This window comes from Oncorhynchus kisutch, linkage group LG21, assembly GCF_002021735.2.
Source record: "Oncorhynchus kisutch isolate 150728-3 linkage group LG21, Okis_V2, whole genome shotgun sequence".
Lineage (NCBI taxonomy): Eukaryota > Metazoa > Chordata > Actinopteri > Salmoniformes > Salmonidae > Oncorhynchus > Oncorhynchus kisutch.
This window is the reverse complement of record NC_034194.2, coordinates 31,464,038-31,484,081: the sequence shown is the minus strand read 5'-3', so window position 1 is coordinate 31,484,081 and position 20,044 is coordinate 31,464,038. Positions and strand designations below refer to the sequence as shown.

The following is a 20,044-nucleotide window of genomic DNA, read 5'->3' as shown; positions in this document are numbered from 1 at the left end:
GAAATCAATATTTAGCAGCAGCCAGCTTCATACACTAGGCCTACATGACAATTCCAATCTGAAGAGAAAACAAATGCAGTCTAACAAAGCTCTCCGACGGTACATTCTGGTAAACCACTCAGAATGTTTCTTTTAACCTGTGTTAGGTACACAAACCCTATTAGTTTAAAAATGATTTATAAATGAGTGCCTTGAATTTTTTTGTTGCAAGTTTGTCATTTTGATCTTGGTTGAACTGACCTACTACCACTACCTGCACACTAGGTCACCACTGAAGCAGGAGAGAGAAAGGACTTTGGATCAGGGGCCATATACACAAAGCATATTTGACCAAGATGGTGGTATATACTGACAAGATACTGGAGTCACCGCTCTTACAATGGGTTAAATGTTCCCAAAGACCAAAGGCAGGCGGGAACATTCTGGCCAATGAGAAGGCAGAAACTCAGATATAAAATTGTTTCTCAAAGATGGAGGAAAAACTATGCTCGCATGATGGGTACCCTAACCATGGCTGGTTAGCTGAGACTTAAACATTCATTTTGGTTCCCAGAACTAAAACCTTGGCTTTAGCTCAGCGAGATATTGCTGTCTTGAGTTCAATTCCTTACCTGGTCAGGTACATTGGTGCTAAGGATGGCATCTATACAGACATGCTGGATTTAAGCCCTTATAAATCATTTCTGATAGGTTAATTTGTACATTGAGGGTTTTATCTATTTTAACAAACCTTTATTTATTTTTTCACTTTTGTATTGTAGATTACTTTTTATATAAGCCCTTGGGCTTCCAACCACATCCACTTCATTATAAAAAATGTTTTGGGGGGGGTGGGTATTTTCTTCAAACTGCATTGTTGGTTAAGGGCTTGCAAGTAAGCATTTCACCTGTTGTAGTCAGCGCATGTGAGAAAATGTGATGTATTTTTTTAAATCTTTGTTGTTTATCACTTGTTTTATTTGGTGCAAATAAATTATATGTTAAACCTACAAAACCACTGAGAAGGACAACCTCCACCAGTATCATCCCACCAAACACACAACCTTATGAGTGAAACACTGCCTGGCTCTCAGACTTTTAGTTTCCACAGCATGACCAAGAGTGTGTCCCAAACAGAACCCTATTCCCTATGTAGTGTGCTACTTTGACCATAGGTCATTTGGGACAAAGCACCAGAGAGAATCCTACAGAAAAGGTTGAGGAAACAGGGACGAGGGCTTTTGATCATATAGCACAGCAAATCATAGCACAGCAAAATTCACCAAACCTGCTGATTGTCCAAACTAGACAATTCTATATAGGCCTAAACCTGTGTGTTTTTTTTTTTTTTTAAGTAAAAAGAAACTACCTGATTTGGCAGCCCAATGCTAACACGACCCCTCTTCTTCATTATCCCCTGTTGCATAAAGCTGCTCCTGCTGTGGAACATGCCTGTGTCAGGAGTGTTCAGACACATTGTTGTTCTAACATGCATGTCCCATTATCCACTCCTCCATGCCTACCCTACCCCAGTCCTAGTGCCATTACACAACAGCCCTAGGGTTTCCCATCATGCCTAAAATATTAAAGGGAGGTGTACCCCACACACACCTGACAGTGTATGTGTGCATGGGCTCATGCCCTTATTGCCTCCACAGACATTTACAAGTTAAGAGAAAGCATCTGAACATTCACTATGGGTGTAAAACAGGGCACAGACTTAGGATCAGCTTCATCATACCTCCCAGTGAACACAAGCACATCTGAAGGGTTGATGCACAGACCCGGACTCAGCCAAGGCAAAACGGTTAGGGCAATTGTGTGTCAAGAAGGGCCTACTTAATGCTTTAGGACAAGCTGAAAGTGTGAACTGCTTTGCCTAAACCAACTGCTTTGAATGTTTGCACCATTTTTATGCAAAATAATAGCATGAATGCATTTCTCATAACTAGGCCTAGTAACACCAGTGTTTCCCATAGGATTGTTTTCAGCAGTGGTGGTAAGGGGGGGGGGGGGGGGGGGTGCTACTAGCGCTAACGTAATGACATGCTAGCTGTTGCCATAGACTTCCAGTCAATGACTATCCATTTAAAAGTGTATCTCGCCAGAAATAGACAGTATTCCAAACATTAAGAACATCTTCCTAATATTCGAGTTGCGCACACCCCCTTTTGCCCTCAACAGCCTCAATTCGTCGGGGCATGTACTCAACAAGGTGTCGAAAGCGTTCCACAGGGATGCTGGCCCATGTTGACTCCAATGCTTCCAACACTTGTGTTAAGTTGGCTGGGTGTCCTTTGGGTGGTGGACCATTCTTGATACACAAGGGAAACTGTTGAGCGTGAAAAACCCAGCAGCATTACAGTTCTTGACAAAAAACGGTGCATCTGGCACCTACTAACATAGCCCATTCAAAGGCACTGACCGAAAAAAGGACATTATCTTCCAGCTGATGGCACAACTCGAGTTGCACCGCATTATTTATGTCTCATGCACAAATGCATGTTGTTACTCCTATGAACAAAGGAAGTTACAGTTTCAACGATAGTGAAAAAGACCTAAGCCAATAATAATAATAATAATAATAATAATAATAAATAATAATAAATAATAATAATAATAGCATAAGCCTATCGATACACATTCCTACTCATGCATTGCAGCGGCAGAGCTGGTTGAAGTAGGGAGAACGAGCTTTTTATGGATTATATAAAGTGTGAAAGTAAATCACCCAAAAACAGCAGCTCTTTATTGTATTCACTGACGGTCTCTAGTTAAGGTCAGAAAAGTTTTGAAATTTCATAGTATTCAGTGCGCTCGAGGAATCTTTATTTTACAGGTTACTGTATGATAATCTGAGACATCCGATAGGCCTAGCGCTGGCCAATAGGTGCACTTGCTTGCTCCCCATGCCCGCCGGGAAGGCAGAGTTTGCTCCTTTAGATACATGAAACCATTTAAAAAAAAAAAATGGGAACACTTCGCCTACCCGGCACTCAGGGCAGCTGAATCCGGTGCACCACACCCCCCCCGTTAAAAAAAAGGAAATCAAGGTTTTATTGTTTGGCCATTGACTGGTTGGTGACCACTTACCTACACTGATTGAAGTGGATTTAACAAGTGCCATCAATAAGGGATCATAGCTTTCCCCTGGATTCACCTGGTCAGTCTATCATGGAAAGATGTCCTTAATGTTTTGAACACAGTATATTTTGAAGCGATGCCGAGGTCCAACGCTGCTAAATGAAGAGTGGAAACACTGAACACAAGTCTACACCTCTAAGCCAAAATGGTAGTGTCACTCCTACAGTGTCTCAGCAGACTACTCACAACAACAGTGCCAGAGGCCATAAGCTTTTATGGAGATTTGAACGACAGCTGATGCATAATACATTGCCAGAAAAAATGTCATGACAACAATATGCAGCAGCAGGTCACAGGTGTCTTGGCAAAATCTATGTGCATAATAATACAAGACTGTGGCCATGGGGACAATACAGTACGGTTTCCATAAAAATGCACTCGTTTTGCAATCAGGAAACCGTAGTTTCTTCACTATTAGTAAAAACAGAATACCAAACAATGTATATTCAATGACTAGTGTCTGCTACTGTTGTACTAATTTGGTCCTTAAAGCTACTGCTTAACACTGAAGATGTATGAAACAGATGTCCTTCAGTAGTGGTTGCACATTTGTCTGTTTTAAAGCTACACATTTTGCCATGGGGCAGAGAACATTTGACCTTTTAAGCCATTTTCCTGCAATCCTACATATTTTGCCATGGCTTATGCTGTGTTCTTATTCTATCGGAGTGACTCAAACATAGCTGATTAGTTTTAAAATTTGTTTTTATAAACAATGGTTGTTAGTTCTCAAGATGATCCCATTTAAAAATATGTAGCTCCATTATCTGTTCTACATACTTTATATATCTGGTTATAGTTTACACTGAAATAATTTTACCATCCCAAAAAATGATTTTTTTAAATGTAGTAATATTTTTGGGAGCGGCAACAACTAAATGAATATAGGGAAAACACATCCATCTCCACTGCGAGGGACAGAGTAAAGCAAAAGGGCTCTGGGTGACACCAAACACACAAACGACTGTGACCTCACATCCTTTGACATCAGCAGTCTTGGTGGGGGATGGTAGAGGCAGAAGGCAGTAAACTAGCCCCCTTCCCCTCCCTTTCTCCCACACTGAGCTATGCAATGCCCTAGCAAAAACCTTCCTTTATTGCCTACGACAAAAACAATCTTCACTTGCTCCAAAAACTCCCCAGGTGCCCAGACAGTAGATAAGACACCCTTCCCTGCCGCCTCCTAGAGTAGTCTCAAACCCTTTATATCCGCAAAGCACATTAAAACAGCTACAGATGGTAAATGGCAACATTTTTGCCCACCTCCCCTAGCGTGCGCACACACACACAGAGAACCAGATATAAGACAGAGAAAAGAAAAAGCCAGCTAGCATTGCTCACCTCTGAAATGCATGAGGGCCACGGGCTGAAAAGGCCCATTTGAGCTCGGTGCATCCAGAACCATGACGCTGGCAGCACTAGTGCCTGTCAACATCTAAGGGCTGGGGTAGAGGAGAGGGTAGCACAGGCTAAGGCGAGGAGCCAGCCTCCATTTTAACACCAAACACTCCGAGCAGAAAATGAAACTCTGCTGCAGTTGGAGGGAACAGGCTAGTTTGTGATGTCATCACTCTACAGAGTCTGATTGGCCAACCTGGGTCACATGGGGCAGGCTGTCAGAATGCATAAGCATGAGGCAGGTCGAGGGGATTTGCTGGTGGGCTGGGGAAGAGGCGGGACCTTTGCAGTGATTGGAGCAGACCCAGGAGGTCTGGCTAACAACCTCAGTGGGAAAGATGACTGAAGCTCTGAAAACCTTACCCCTCATCTCTTTTCCTTCTCTGTCTCACAAACATCTACCCTGCCCCCGCACCTATTACAATAAATGGCATTCCATCAGAAAGAGCAATGTAAATAAATCAATCAAGACTTTCAGACAAAGTAACCCCCTACAAACAAACAGTGTAGGATCGGTCTAAAAGGCTACACATTATCACCCGCCTTATCTTGGCTCTAGGAAAAACACAGTCCATTGATACTTTATACAACGTACAGTAGGTCAGACCTATACACACCTATTGTTAGGCTGCATCTTATCTCTGGCTCACAACAACAATAAGAGGATACATAATGACAGTGATTGATGAAAGACGTGAAAAATAGCAAAACACTTGGAGGCATTGACTATCATTCAGTAAAATCGGAGGTCCCGTGTGGGTGCGTGCACATACAGATGGCCCAGGTATAAGAAACAGGAAGCCACAGTTATAACACAGGAAGCTAGTGAGCAAATGTTCTGCCTCAGCTGCTCTCAGAGTGAGCAGTTACATCACTAACACCAGCACAACAGGCAGACACACAGTGCGCACACAACCACTATGGCTCACATTCTTCTCTTGCTCTTAGTCGTGTATGCATGTCAGACATAGGATTGCCTACCTGTCACCAGCCAAGAGTAATTAGCACCTCTGAACAGTGTCAGTAGTCAAGCTCTTTAGTTCACACCGCAAAGGCCATGAAGTTGGCAGTCACAAGGCCTTGAGGTGGCAGTAGCATTGTTTGGCAATGCATGTCCGTTTGCGTTGCTTAGTGTTAAGGTCTAGATTCCAATGTTAGTTAGCTAGATGTGCCAATGTTGCTATTTTGTAGAAAGTCATTTTTGAAAGAGATGGCCACAGCTAGAAAAATATCTATCAAATGACGAACAATGTAATTCTCTCCATAATCCCATACTGCCACTGCCAGCCCATAGCGACATTTTTAGCTAGCGCTAGCATATTTGCTAGCTAGCACAACATAGCTATTGAGCTAAGGACAGGCATTGTGATTGAATTATAATGGAAATACTAACTACAGTGGTTAGCTAGCTAGGAGGAAGAATTTCAAATCAAATTTTATTAGTCACATGCTGTAAGGTTGTAACCGGTGTAAACCGTACAATGAAATGCTTACTTACGAGCCCCTAACCAACAATGCAGTTAAAAAAATATGAATAAGGAGAATAAAAGTACAAAGTAAAAGAGCAGCAGGAAAATAACAATAGCGGGACTATGATTCACCGAACAATATTTTTAAAGTACTTTAAGTTCTAATTTCAGTCTCCTCAATCTCCACTAACCGAAGCAAATTGTATGGATTTTTTTCCTATTAACAATGTAAAATCAACATCTGTACAGAAAGGCAGATGAAGGCCACATCAGAGGAGGAACTTCTTGATGCAAGTAAAGCCTTTAAGTCCGGGAAAACTCCAGGGATGGATGGCAGACCAGTGGAAGTATATCAAACAAAGATTGATATATTCAGAAGACCATTATTAGCATGTTTTAACCACTCCTACATAAAACGGTGGATTATCAGACATGCAAAAAGGTCTGATATTATTACTGAAACAGGATCCAAGTGGTATATAAACTCAGCACAAAAACAATAACCCTTTTACAAGACCCTGTCTTTCAAAGATAATTCATAAAAATCCAAATAACTTCACAGTTCATTGTAAAGGGTTTAAACAGTTTCCCCATGCTTGTTCAATGAACCATAAACCATTAATGAACATGCACCTGTGGAACGGTTGTTAAGACACTAACAGCTTACAGACGGTAGGCAATTAAGGTCACAGATATGAAAACTTAGGACACTAGAGGCCTTTCTACTGACTCTGAAAAACACCAAAAGAAAGATGCCCAGGGTCCCTGCTCATCTGTGTGAACGTGCCTTAGGCATGCTGCAAGGAGGCATGAGGACTGCAATGTTGCCAGGGCATTAACTTGCAATGTCCGTAATGTGAGACGCCTAAGACAGCACTACAGGGAGACAGGACGGACAGCTGATCGTCCTCGCAGTGGCAGACCACATGTAACACCTGCACAACAGCTGCCCGAGATACACCAGGAACGCACAATCCCTCCATCAGTGCTCAGACTTGGTGGAAGATTGGGGTAACATATCACAGTAAGAACTGGCATATCTGGTGCAGTCCATGAGGAGGAGATGCACTGCAGTACTTAATGCAGTTGGTGGCAACACCAGATATTGACTGTTACTTATGATTTTGACCCCCTCTTTGTTGTTCCATTTCTGTTAGTCACGTCTGTGGAACATGTTCGGTTTATGTCTGTTGTTGAATCTTATGTTCATACAAATATTTACACATGTTGAGTTTGCTGAAAATAAATGGAGTTGACAGTGTGAGGTCATTTCTTTTTTTGCTGAGTTTATATAAGATCCAGTCCATAAAAAAATAAAATGGAGGCCTCTTACACTTCAGTGTTGCGATACAAAGATTCTAGCCAAATGCTTGGCTCATAAAATTAAAAAGGTTTTGTCAAGATATATTATTCATCCTAATCAGACAGGTCTTTTTTTTATTTCACCAGGTAGGCTAGTTGAGAACAAGTTCTCATTTACAACTTCGACCTGGCCAAGATAAAGCATAGCAGTGTGAACAGACAACAGAGTTACACATGGAGTAAACAATAAACAAGTCAATAACATAGTAGAGGGGGAGAAAAAAAATCTATATACACTGCTCAAAAAATTATAAAGGGAAGACTAGAATAACACATCCTAGATCTGAATGAATGAAATATTCTTATTAAATACTTTTTTCTTTACATAGTTGAATGTGCTGACATAATCACAAAAATGATCAATGGAAATCCAATATATCAACCCATAGAGGTCTGGATTTGGAGTAACATTCAAAATTAAAGTGGAAAACCACACTACAGGCTGATCCAACTTTGATGTAATGTCCTTAAAACAAGTCAATGAGGCTCAGTAGTGTGTGTGGCCTCCACGTGCCTGTATAACCTCCCTACAACGCCTGGGCATGCTCCTGATGAGGTGGCGGATGGTCTCCTGAGGGATCTCCTCCCAGACCTGGACTAAAGCATCCGCCAACTCCTGGACAGTCTGTGGTGCAACGTGGCGTTGGTGGATGGAGCGAGACATGATGTCCCAGATGTGCTCAATTGGATTCAGGTGGCGGGCCAGTCCATATCATCAATGCCTTCCTCTTGCAGGAACTGCTGACACACTCCAGCCACATGAGGTCTAGCATTGTCTTGCATTAGGAGGAACCCAGGGCCAACCGCACCAGCATATGGTCTCACAAGATGTCTGAGGATCTCATCTCGGTACCTCTGGCGAGCACATGCGAGCACATGTGCGGCCCCCCAAAGAAATGCCACCCCACACCATGACTGACCCACCACCAAACCGGTCATGCTGGAGGATGTTGCAGGCAGCAGAACGTTCTCCACGGCGTCTCCAGACTCTGTCACGTGCTCAGTGTGAACCTGCTTTCATCTGTGAAGAGCACAGGGCGCCAGTGGCGAATTCACCAATCTTGGTGTTCTCTGGCAAATGCCAAACGTCCTGCACAGTGTTGGGCTGTAAGCACAACCCCCACCTGTGGACGTCGGGCCCTCATACCACCCTCATGGAGTCTGTTTCTGACCGTTTGAGCAGACATGCACATTTGTGGCCTGCTGGAGGTCATTTTGCAGGGTACTGGCAGTGCTCCTCCTGCTCCTCCTTGCACAAAGGCGGAGGTAGCGGTCCTGCTGCTGGGTTGTTGCCCTCCTACGGCCTCCTCCACGTCTCCTGATGTACTGGCCTGTCTCCTGGTAGCGCCTCCATGCTCTGGACACTACGCTGACAGACACAGCAAACCTTCTTGCCACAGCACGCATTGATGTGCCATCCTGGATGAGCTGCACTACCTGAGCCACTTGTGTGGGTTGTAGACTCCGTCTCATGCTACCACTAGAGTGAAAGCACCGCCAGCATTCAAAAGTGACCAAAACATCAGCCAGGAAGCATAGGAACTGAGTGTGGTTACCACCTGCAGAACCACTCCTTTATTGGGGGTGTCTTGCTAATTGCCTATAATTTCCACCTGTTGTCTATTCCATTTGCACAACAGCATGTGACAGTTATTGTCAATCAGTGTTGCTTCCTAAGTGGACAGTTTGATTTCACAGAAGTGTGATTGACTTGGAGTTAAACCACACAATGTAAGTGTTTCCCTTTATTTTTTTGAGCAGTGTACATTGTGTGCAAAAGGCATGAGGTAGGCAATAAATAGGCCATAGGAGTGAATAATTACAATTTAGCAGATTAACACTGGAGTGATAAATGATCAGATGAACATGTGCAGGGTAGAGATACTGGTGTGCTAAAGAGCAGAAAAGTAAATAAAATAAAAACAGTATGGGGTTGAGGTTGGTAAATTGGGTGGGCTATATACCGATGGACTATGTACAGCTGCAGCGATCGGTTAGCTGCTCAGATAGCAGATGTTTAAAGTTGGTGAGGGAGATAAGTCTCCAACTTCAGCGATGTTTGCAATTCGTTCCACTCGCAGGCAGCAGAGAACAGGAAGGAAAGGTGGCCAAATGAGGTGTTGGCTTTAGGGATGATCAGTGAGATACACCTGCTGGAGCGCGTGCTACGGGTGGGTGTTGCCATCGTGACCAGTGAACTGAGGTAAGGCGGAGCTTTACCTAGCATGGACTTGTAGATGACCTGGAGCCAGTGGGTCTGGCGACGAACATGTAGCGAGGGGCAGCCGACTAGAGCATACAGGTCGCAGTGGTGGGTGGTATAAGGTGCTTTAGTTACAAAGCGGATGGTACTGTGATAAACTGCATCCAGTTTGCTGAGTAGAGTGTTGGAAGCTATTTTGTAGATGACATCGCCGAAGTCGAGGATCGGTAGGATAGTCAGTTTTACTAGGGTAAGTTTGGCGGCGTGAGTGAAGGATGCTTTGTTGCAAAATAGAAAGCCGACTCTAGATTTGATTTTGGATTGGAGATGTTTGATATGAGTCTGGACACCTAGGTACTTATAGATGTCCACATATTCTAGGTCGGAACCATCCAGGGTGGTGATGCTAGTTGGGCATGCGGGTGCAGGCAGCGAACGGTTGAAAAGCATGCATTTGGTTTTACTAGAGTTTAAGAGCAGGTGGAGGCCACGGAAGGAGTGTTGTATGGCATTGAAGCTCGTTTGGAGGTTAGATAGCACAGTGTCCAAGGAAGGGCCAGAAGTATACAGAATGGTGTTGTCTTCGTAGAGGTGGATCAGGGAATCTCCCGCAGCAAGAGCAACATCATTGATATATATAGAGAAACGAGTCGGCCCGAGAATTGAACCCTGTGGTACCCCCATAGAGACTGCCAGAGGACCGGACAACATGCCCTCCGATTTGACACACTGAACTCTGTCTGCAAAGTAGTTGGTGAACCAGGCAAGGCAGTCATTAGAAAGACAAAGGCTACTGAGTCTGCCGATAAGAATATGGTGATTGACAGAGTCAAAAGCCTTGGCCAGGTCGATGAAGACGGCTGCACAGTACTGTCTTTTATCGATGGCGGTTATAATATCATTTAGTACCTTGAGCGTGGCTGAGGTGCACCCGTGACCGGCTCGGAAACCGGATTGCACAGCGGAGAAGGTACGGTGGGATTCGAGATGGTCAGTGATCTGTTTGTTGACTTGGCATTCGAAGGCCTTAGGCAGGGCAGGATGGATATAGGTCTGTAACAGATTGGGTCTTGGATGTCACCCCCTTTGAAGAGGGGGATGACTGCAGCAGCTTTCCAATCCTTGGGGATCACAGATGATACGAAGGAGAGGTTGAACAGGCTGGTAATAGGGGTTGCGACAATGGCGGACAGTTTCAGATCCAGATTGTCAAGCCCAGCTGATTTGTATGGGTCCAGGTTCTGCCGCTCTTTCAGATCATCTGCTATCTGGCTTTGGGTAAAGGAGAAGCTAGGGAGGCTTGGTCGAGTAGTTGCAGGGGGGGGGGGGGGGGGGGGGAAGCTGTTGGCAGAGGTTGGAGTAGCCAGGAGGAAGGCATAGCCAGCCGTTTAGGAATGCTTTAAGTTTTCGATTATCACGGATTTATCGGTGATGACCGTGTTACCTAGCCTCAGCTGGGAGGAGGTGCCCTTGTTCTCCATGGACTTTACAGTGTCCCAGTTAGAGCTACAGGATGCAAATGTCTGCTTGAAAAAGCTGGCCTTTGCTGTGTGTATTGGTTCATGACTTCACCTGAACAGTTGCATATCGCGGGGACTATTCGATGCTATTGCAGTCTGCCACAGGATGTTTTTGTGCTGGTCGAGGGCAGTCAGGTCTGGAGTGTACCAAGGGCTATATCTGTTCTTAGTTCTGCATTTTTTTAACGGAGCATGCTTGTCTAAGATGGTGAGGAAGTTACCTTTAAATAATGACCAGACATCCTCAACTGACGGGGTGAGGTCAATATCCTTCCAGGATCCCCGGGCCAGGTCGATTAGAAAGGCCTGCTCGCAGAAGTGTTTTAGGGAGCGTTTGACAGTGATGAGGGGTGGTCGTTTGACCGCGGATACAGGCAATGAGGCAGTGATCGCTGAGATCCTGATTGAAGACAGCAGAAGTGTATTTGGAGGGCAAGTTGGTCAAGATAATGTCTATTAGGGTGCCCATGTTTACGGATTTAGGGTTGTACCTGGTGGGTTCCTTGATGATTAGTATGAGATTGAGGGCATCTAGCTTAGATTGTAGGACTGCCGGGGTGTTAAGAATAACCCAGTTTAGGTCACCTAACAGAACAAACTCTGAAGCTAGATGGGGGGGGCGATCAATTCACAGATGGTGTCCAGGGCACAGCTGGGAGCTGAGGGGGGTCGGTAGGAGGCGGCAACAGTGAGAGACTTATTTCTGGAGAGATTCATTTTTTAAATTAGAAGTTCGAACTGTTTGGGCATAGACCTGGAAAGTATGACAGAACTTTGCAGGCTCTCTATGCAGTAGATTGCAACTCCTCCCCCTTCAGCAGTTCTATCTTGACGGAAAATGTTATAGTTGGGTATGGAAATCTCCGAATTTTTGGTGGCCTTCCTAAGCCAGGATTCAGACACGGCAAGGATCAGAGTGTGCTAAAGCAGTGAGTAAAACAAACTTAGGGAGGAGGCTTCTGATGTTGACATGCATGAAACCAAGGCTTTTTCGATCACAGAAGTCAACAAATGAGGTTGCATGGGGACATGCAGGACCTGGGTTTACCTCCACATCACCAGTGGAACAGAGAAGGAGTAGGATGAGGGTGCAGCTAAAGGCTATCAAAACTGATCGCCTAGAGCGTTGGGGACAGGGAATAAAAGGAGCAGATTTATGGGCGTGGTAGAATATATTCAGGGCATAATGTGCAGACAGTATGGTGGGGTGCGAGTACAGCGGAGGTAAGCCCAGGCACTGGCTGATAAGAGCGGTTGTATCTCTGGACATGCTGGTTATAATGGGTGAGGTCACCGCATGTGTGGGAGGTGTGACAAAGGAGGAATCAGGGGTATGAAGAGTGGAACTAGGGGCTCCATTGTAAACTAAAACAAACCTGAACAACAGTTTACGTTGACGATACATTGGAGATAATACAAGACATGTACTGGAAACAATAGAATACTGACATATCTGGGAAAAAAGGCATGGTTTTCATAGCTGATTTTGAAAAGGCTTTTGATAAAGACTTGAGTTTATATATATAAAATGCCTAGAATATCAATTTTGTAGAATCTCTTAAAATGGGTTTAAGTATAGTAACCCTATGTAAAAAAAAAAAAAAATTATAATGGCTACATCTCAGTAAGTTTAAACTGTCAAGAGGAGAAAAACAAGGTTGTCCACTATCGGCATATCTATTTCTTATCGAAATGTTAGCTGTTAAAATTAGATCCAACAATAACATTAAGGGATTAGAAATCCATGGCTTAAAAACAAAGGTTTCATTGTATGCTGACGATTCATGTTTCTATTAAAACCACAATTAGAATCCCTCCACAGCCTCAGGAGGATCTAGATACTTTTGCTAACCTCTGGATTTAACCAAATTATGGTAAATCTACTACATTCTGTATTGGATCACAAAAAAAAAAAAGTTTACATTACTGTGTAGTTGACCAATAAAATGGTCTGACGGGGATGTTGACATACTCAGTATACTTATGATAGAAATTCTCACTCCAATACATTTTTTATTGAAAGTTAACAAAAATAGATAAGCTCTTGCCATCAAAGGGGGGGGGGGGGGGGAGAAATCGCCCTGATTAACTCTAGTCACATCACAGTTTACCCATTTGCTTATGGTTTTGCCTACACCTAGTGACCCACTTTTTAAATTGTATGAACAAAACAATATTATATTTGGAATGACAAGCCAGACAAAATTAAAAGGGCCTATTAACATAACGAATATGAATTCGGAGGGCAGAAATCAGTCATACAAAAGTTACTCAAATCCGAAATGGTTCTCTAGTAAATTACTAAGGATGTCTCACCCCATGTGCAAAGGCAGGCCTTTTTTCCCCTTTATTCAGATTACACTTTCCGTTACTTGAAAACTATATCTCCAAAATATTTTTATTTATTTTTTAAACAAGGGGGGTAGAAGCTGTTGTACCTAGACTTGGCGCTCCGGTACTGCTTGCCGTGCGGTAGGAGAGAGAGAACAGTCTATGACTAGGGTGTCTGGAGTCTTTGACAATTTCTCAGCCTGGTGTAGAGGTCCTGGATGGCAGGCAGCTTAGCCCCAGTGATGTACTGGGCTGTACTCACTACCCTCTGTAGTGCCTTGCGGTCGGAGGCCAAGCAGTTGCCATACCCGGCAGTTATGCAACTAGTCAGGATGCTCTCGATGGCGCAGCTGTAGAACCTTTTGAGGATCTGAGAACCCATGCCAAATTTTTTCAGTCTCCTGAGGGGGAACAGGTTTTGTCGTGCCCTCTTCATGACTGTCTTGGTGTTCTTGGATCATGTTAGTTTGTTGGTTTTGTAGACGCCAAGGAACTTGAAACTCTCAACCTGCTCCACTACAGCTCCGTCGATGAGCATGGGGGCATGCACGGTTCTCTTTCCTGTAGTCCACTATCATCTCCTTTGTATTTACTGTTGTGTCTATTGCATCTGTGCACTTAACCAGCTACCATCCCATAACTTACATTGCACATGAAGTGTGACTGGCTCATGACATTTAACCGATATATGGAGAAAATTCCAAATTCCAAACTCCGGTCCCCACGTGGGGGTTTGTGCTCTCGGATTGGGGAAAGGGGGATACCTAGTCAGTTGTACAACAATGCATTCAACTGAAATGGGTCTTCATTTAACCCAACACCTCTGAATCAGAGAGGTGCAGGGGGCTGCCATAATTGACATCAAAGTCTTCGGCGCTCGGGGAACAGTGGGTTAACTGCCTTGCTCAGAGGCAAAACGACAGATTTTTACCTTGTCAGCTCGGGAATTTGATCCAGCAACATTTTGGTTACTGACCCAACGCTCTAACCACTAGGCTACCTGCTGCCCATTGGTTAAAAGTCAAGTTGTTGGCCGAGTCTACAAGTAGAATCGGCAGGTTTGTCGCTACCGGCTCAGCACGCAGCAAGTACTGCTTTCTGTCTAGCAAGAGAAGGAACTCCCTCCCAGTGTGATAAGTACCCATCGGCAGTGAGATTCTTGGCATGTTTCATGCTTTCCCCCCCTACTGTGGTTTCTGACCTAAATCAAATAGGTGAAGTGAGTCATAGTGCAACTTGTGAACTCAACTGCGTTTTCAGAAAATGTTCCAACTGAAAGCGGGATTCCTTAGCTTTGTTTGTAGCAGGGTCGAACTGAACATGACCAGTCAGGTTAGCTGCTGCGTGTTTTCGATCTGGATGTTCTGTGTCCAGGGTCACTATAGGAAGGTATGAGTAAGTATTGATGTTGCTATAGATACAGACTGAACCAACAGTCTTTACATTAGACGTGAAGGAGGCTGCGTGTCTATTGGCAAAGTAGCACATGGGGAGAGAGCTAATGTCACTGTGCGCCACACTGAATACTCTGCAAGAAGGTTAAAGGAAGAAGCCTCTCTTGTAAGTTAACTAGTACCATTGGCAGTATTCAAGAGGAGAATAGTTGGTAAATGTATCGTTACCAGTAGAACTAATTACAATTATAAAATACTGATAACAGGTAATTCAGTTAAGTTATATAGGAATTCCTGGTTTGTGTGTGTGGTGGCGCTGATATTTGGCAGTCTCAGCCTCGTACATAGGTTTACAGTACGTTAATTAAATATTGCAGGCCTGCATAAGACTAGAGCAAAGCAACTGGTGAAGTAATGCTCTGTTTTAGCAGTTATGGGCAGCCTAGCTGTGTGGAGAAGGGAAGCTTTTTGTATACAAGAGCTTTGAAATGTTTGAATCATTAATGTAATTTCTGGATTCAAGTATTTAAAGTATGTGTGTAGTGTGTAGGGATGGACATAAAGTACAAAATACAACTACAAAAGACCAATGTTTCAATTAAAATACATGTACTTTAAAATATATTTGGAAGTAGCCGAGCTAAAAGCAACAACATTGTCAGTAACCGTTAAAGAAACTTCTATGATTGTGATATATTGTTTATCCATCTTAGTTGAATGCACTCTCACTCTGGATTAGAACATCTTTTAAATGACAAATGTAAATATGCAAAACTGAACAACTGCAAAGCACACTGGGTATTTCCATTGACCTCGTTTCAGGGCGGAGATCAGAGTAAGTCAACATGTTATGCAATGGTTAATTTTTAAATTACATATAGTTAATTTATCAGATGCTCATATCACACCATAGTGCCATCAGACTTGATGTAGGTTATACCAATGTAGGGTGAGAGGGACACAAAATGTTGAACTGCTATAAAGAAATGGTATAGTGAAGTATTTTGAAAATACAAATTATAGCTTTCAAAAGTATCTGTTACAAAATACACTGGAGTGTAGTTCAATACATCATACAAAATCCTCAGAAGTCATTCAAATACATGCAACAGAAACACCGGCCATCTGTGTGTTGTCTTGTTCTTCTATCCTCGTGTCGACCTGAAATACCCAAAAGTCCCCACAAGGATAGTAAAACAAGAAATTCTCCCTTGTTAGGACATTTCCCATGTCCACACAAGGACAAAGGCTATTTTAAGCTTAGGGGTTAAGTTAGGGTTTGGCGTTAGAAGTTAACGTTAGGTAAAATTGGATTTTGAATGGAAATACATTTTAGGTTCCCACAAGAATTTTTAAAAACAAGTGTGTGTGTGTGTGAGAGAGCGGTTTCTGGCCTACTTAGTCATGGGGCATTCTCCTGTCTGAAGAGCTGTTGTTCTTCTGATAACCAATGAGTGAGTGCGTGCAGTCTATCCTCCAAACTCTCATTTGGCACAGGCCACCGGGCTCCAGCCATTTATATAAACTCTCCCGCTAGCCTCTGCAGAACAACTGGACTAAACTTGTGACACGTCGGGCTACTCTGGCTATGACAACAAGGTCTGTATTGTAGCGATTTCAAAGATGTGTCAATGGAAATAATTGAAGAATTATTTTATGAGTCTGCTGACACTTCAACACCACATTCTATTGACCTCAAGCTACTACTGAAGCCATATGTCATCCAGCCAATGACTTGAGTTCACAGTCACACAGAGTGAAGTTCCTCCGCTCTGAAACAACAGTTCCTCCAGACAACAGTTCCCAACAGAGAGCGAGAGAAACTGTATCCCTCCCAAGACAGCTCCTCTGTCACGGGATCTCAAACAAAAACACAAGCTGCTGTTCGTTCCTTTCTTCACCACCTTTTGGCAAACCATTGCAGTGGTGGGAGAGTTGAGAGCCAAGTGGGGGGTTAACTAAAAACAGACACTCGTCTGAAACACTGTGGTGTTGTTTTTCCCCCAATGTAGCAAGTTGCTCATGCTTATCAAACTGTGGAAAAGGTCAACATTATCCTGGAACAGCTTTTTTTTTTGGCATTACCACCACGTGAACAGGATGCAGACTGCATATTCCACTCAGCAATAATGTGAGGTGGTATCAGGCTGCATCTTCCCCTGCCTGGTCAGTCTGCTGTCAAAAAGAGGCACCTACTAAAACACCTACTAAACAACCCCTAAAGTTCATTGTAGCTCTCGGAAAATCAGCTCTTCAGCTACACAGAACTAACTCTCCAAAAGCAGCACTCTACCTCTTCATGTGGCCCAGGTGTCCAGAGACAACCCGTTTGGTAAAGCTCTATGAAGCAGTCTAGTCTGCAGTAGTTCAGCCATTCACAAAGCAGCAGCACTAAAGCTCGGTGTAGCCTAACTGCTGCCGTCCAAAAGAGTCCATCTCCATCCAGAGGAGAATGTGTGGAATGAAAGCAGGCCTTGCTAGGTGCCTGACTGCCTATTAGGACAGGACCACTGGCAACACCCACAAGGTCATGGTCCATCTGACAATATTTGCAGAACAACCTTATCAAAAGCCCTCGTTGGGCCCATGGATGTGACCAGCTGTTAACACGACTCTGAGCTTATCGAACTCGTAAAGAACACAGTAACACAAGAGAAAGGAAACAAAGGTATTACATGATCAGAGATGAGTGTCTGCCTGAATGTAAGCGGCCTGACAGAAGACACAGGGAAGAGTGAGAGGTGTACAGGACACACTATCACTGCTGAAGCAGTTGGCTTGCGTGATTACTCTAGACAGAGTTGAATGTATAGACAGAAACTAAAGCAGCTCTCCACTTTGCCCCAGCTCTTAAACACCAAATGTCCCATGTTATTTCAAACCCTGCATCTAGGCCTAAGTACTGCACGGGTCCTGTCCTTTTCACGTGGTGTAGCATAGCTTATGTACTTATGAAATCTGCTGGATGTGCATACTGCACACATATATACTAGTTTGCCATGGACAGCCAACTGCATACCAGTCACTCACAGTAGTAACATTATAACACTGCATAGGATTTGCATACGCCAGTGCTGATATTGTCCATGAGAAATGCAGGGGAGGGTAGGTGGGTTGTAATGTAGCTCTCTGCCAGCCACCCGCTTATCTGGCAACCGGCAGCATCCTGAAACAAGGACCTGGCAGCATCAAAGCCTTATCTCTGGATTACCCCCTAAATATAGACACTTGTTTTAAATCCAGCGCAAAGTCAGAGCCCTTTACGTCCACTGTTTGTTTCCACGTCTTGAGCAACGCTGTCAGAGGTACATTTTATAGCATGGCAGAGCAGTGGAGAGGTACAGAGACTTGCACAGAGAGCGAGAGAGTGATGGTGACGTTGCTGTGATTTACATCAGAAAATAATGCAAGAGAGCTTTTGGAGATGGCAGGCAGCTATGCTAAAGCTTACCAGGGTTAAACTTAGAGGATAAGCCAGAGCTGGGGGTAATGGGACATGGGTAAAGGGACAGGGGCCAGCACATACATCAGTTGGGAGGGCTGAGAAACCAAAACAATGCAGGATTCAGACCATTGCCTAGGTAGCTTGATTTATTTTCAATTATGGAGTGAACAGAGACAAAATATATGTCTTTGAATAGGCCGAGTTAAGGCTAGCCTAGATTAGGTCCAATCGTACCTTTGAAGGCAGGTAGCTTCTGCAGCTCTCTGTTGTTGCTGAGGCTGAAGCGGGACGAGCTCTGCCTCTTGTCCTTCTTGACCGGCGTCTGGGAACCCGGCTGCTTGCCCTTCAGCAGCTGAGTGGCGGGAGGGACGCTGTTACTGCCTTTCCTATTGGAACCCTGCTGTGTGGAGGGGGGGCATGGATCAGAGCATGCACCAAGGTTTGTTCATTCGACACCAAACAAAACAATGAATCAGAGGGACTATTCATTTTTATCTAATTTCTCCCTACTTAACACAACCCCGTGAAGAGTCGTCCCGCCCCCCCCTAGGTTAGATATGAAAACTGGTAAATGTGGGCAGTTTCTTATAGTCTTGTCCCACCTGCCTGCTGGGATCCTTTAAAATCACCATATACACCTGACAAGGCTGTCTTTCCACTATGGAGTTACATCAGAAGGGGGATATGTCAAATTCACTGAACTCAACTAAATGTTGCCTTTCACACTACAAGACAGGGGTTTAGGGTTTTAGGCCTTCTTAGTGAGCAGCCGGCCTGCCGACTGTCTAGTAATGGGAGGAATAAAGCTGCTGGAACACATGACGGGCCTGGATTACTGACCCATGACACAACAGAAGGTCTTCTCTCCCGCTGATTAATTTACCCAATGTGTTAGCTTCCTAACTGTATACCTTCATAGCAGTGTCAGCTTCATATACTGTATTAGCTTCATACTGCAGCTGGTCAGGGCCTTGGGTAAGAAAGTGGTGTGGTTCACACATCCAAAAAACACAGGCGACAAGATAGGAAATAAGTCTAGCTACATGTAACCAAAGAGGCAGACATGGCTGTTCAGAAACAAGCAGAATAAATATCAACAAACTTCTGCTTGCATCTATTGACCTGTTTAACCCAGCTCAAACAATGAGAAGGTCGTGCCAGCTCAGGCCATTGGCGCTTAAACAAAGGGTATTACTAAGCCTGAACCAGCCTGTATAATATGACTCCCATGGTTTCATTGTCATCATCCCACTGACGTCAAAAGCTTAGAACCCCAGTGGCCACAAGCATCCCAGAGGAGAGCGGAACCTGGCTGTATGCAGAAGGGTTGGATTGGGTTGTGGGAGTAATAGAGCGATTTCAATTCGACACACCGCTGGTAATTAGCAGATCGGCTGCATGGCTGATGACACAGAGTACAGATAGATAACCCCGGATTACACCCCCAGAGAGAGAGAGGAGGGCAAACCGTTTCTATGAGGGCTTAATCACTGACTGGTGTATGTTCCTGTGGATTCATGGCCATATCTACATCTTCAGTACATCTGATTTTAACTGACATAGCTAGCCTTCTTAAGTGGTCTCAGATCACAATGGTAGTAGCTAATGTTATGCAAGCATTCTTTATATTCTGACACAGTAATGGGATAGTGGCTACCATGTTTTAGAAACGGACAACCAGCCTCTCTACATGCGTACATGCGAATCAGGTTCATATCCACTGCTTGGGTAGACCAAAATGGCATCGAAATGTTTGCAATATATACGTTTTTGGTGCTGTAGTAGCTAACGTTAAGTGT

The 20,044-nt window shown here is 44.0% G+C and overlaps 1 protein-coding gene across 4 annotated transcripts in view; it reads right to left on the bottom strand.

Moving 5' to 3' along the window:
- LOC109885447 (serine/threonine-protein phosphatase 2A 56 kDa regulatory subunit gamma isoform-like) overlaps nt 1–20,044 on the bottom strand; it is a 43,318-nt gene that overhangs the window by 22,596 nt on the left and 678 nt on the right. For 2 of the 4 annotated variants that reach the window (XM_020477295.2, XM_020477293.2), the window contains exon 3: nt 18,480–18,645. In XM_020477295.2, the coding sequence (XP_020332884.1) occupies nt 18,480–18,645 (166 nt within the window). Of the gene's footprint in view, nt 1–4,464; nt 4,651–18,479; nt 18,646–20,044 lie in introns of those variants that run through there. The other 2 variants (XM_020477294.2, XM_020477296.2) reach the window with 2 other exon arrangements.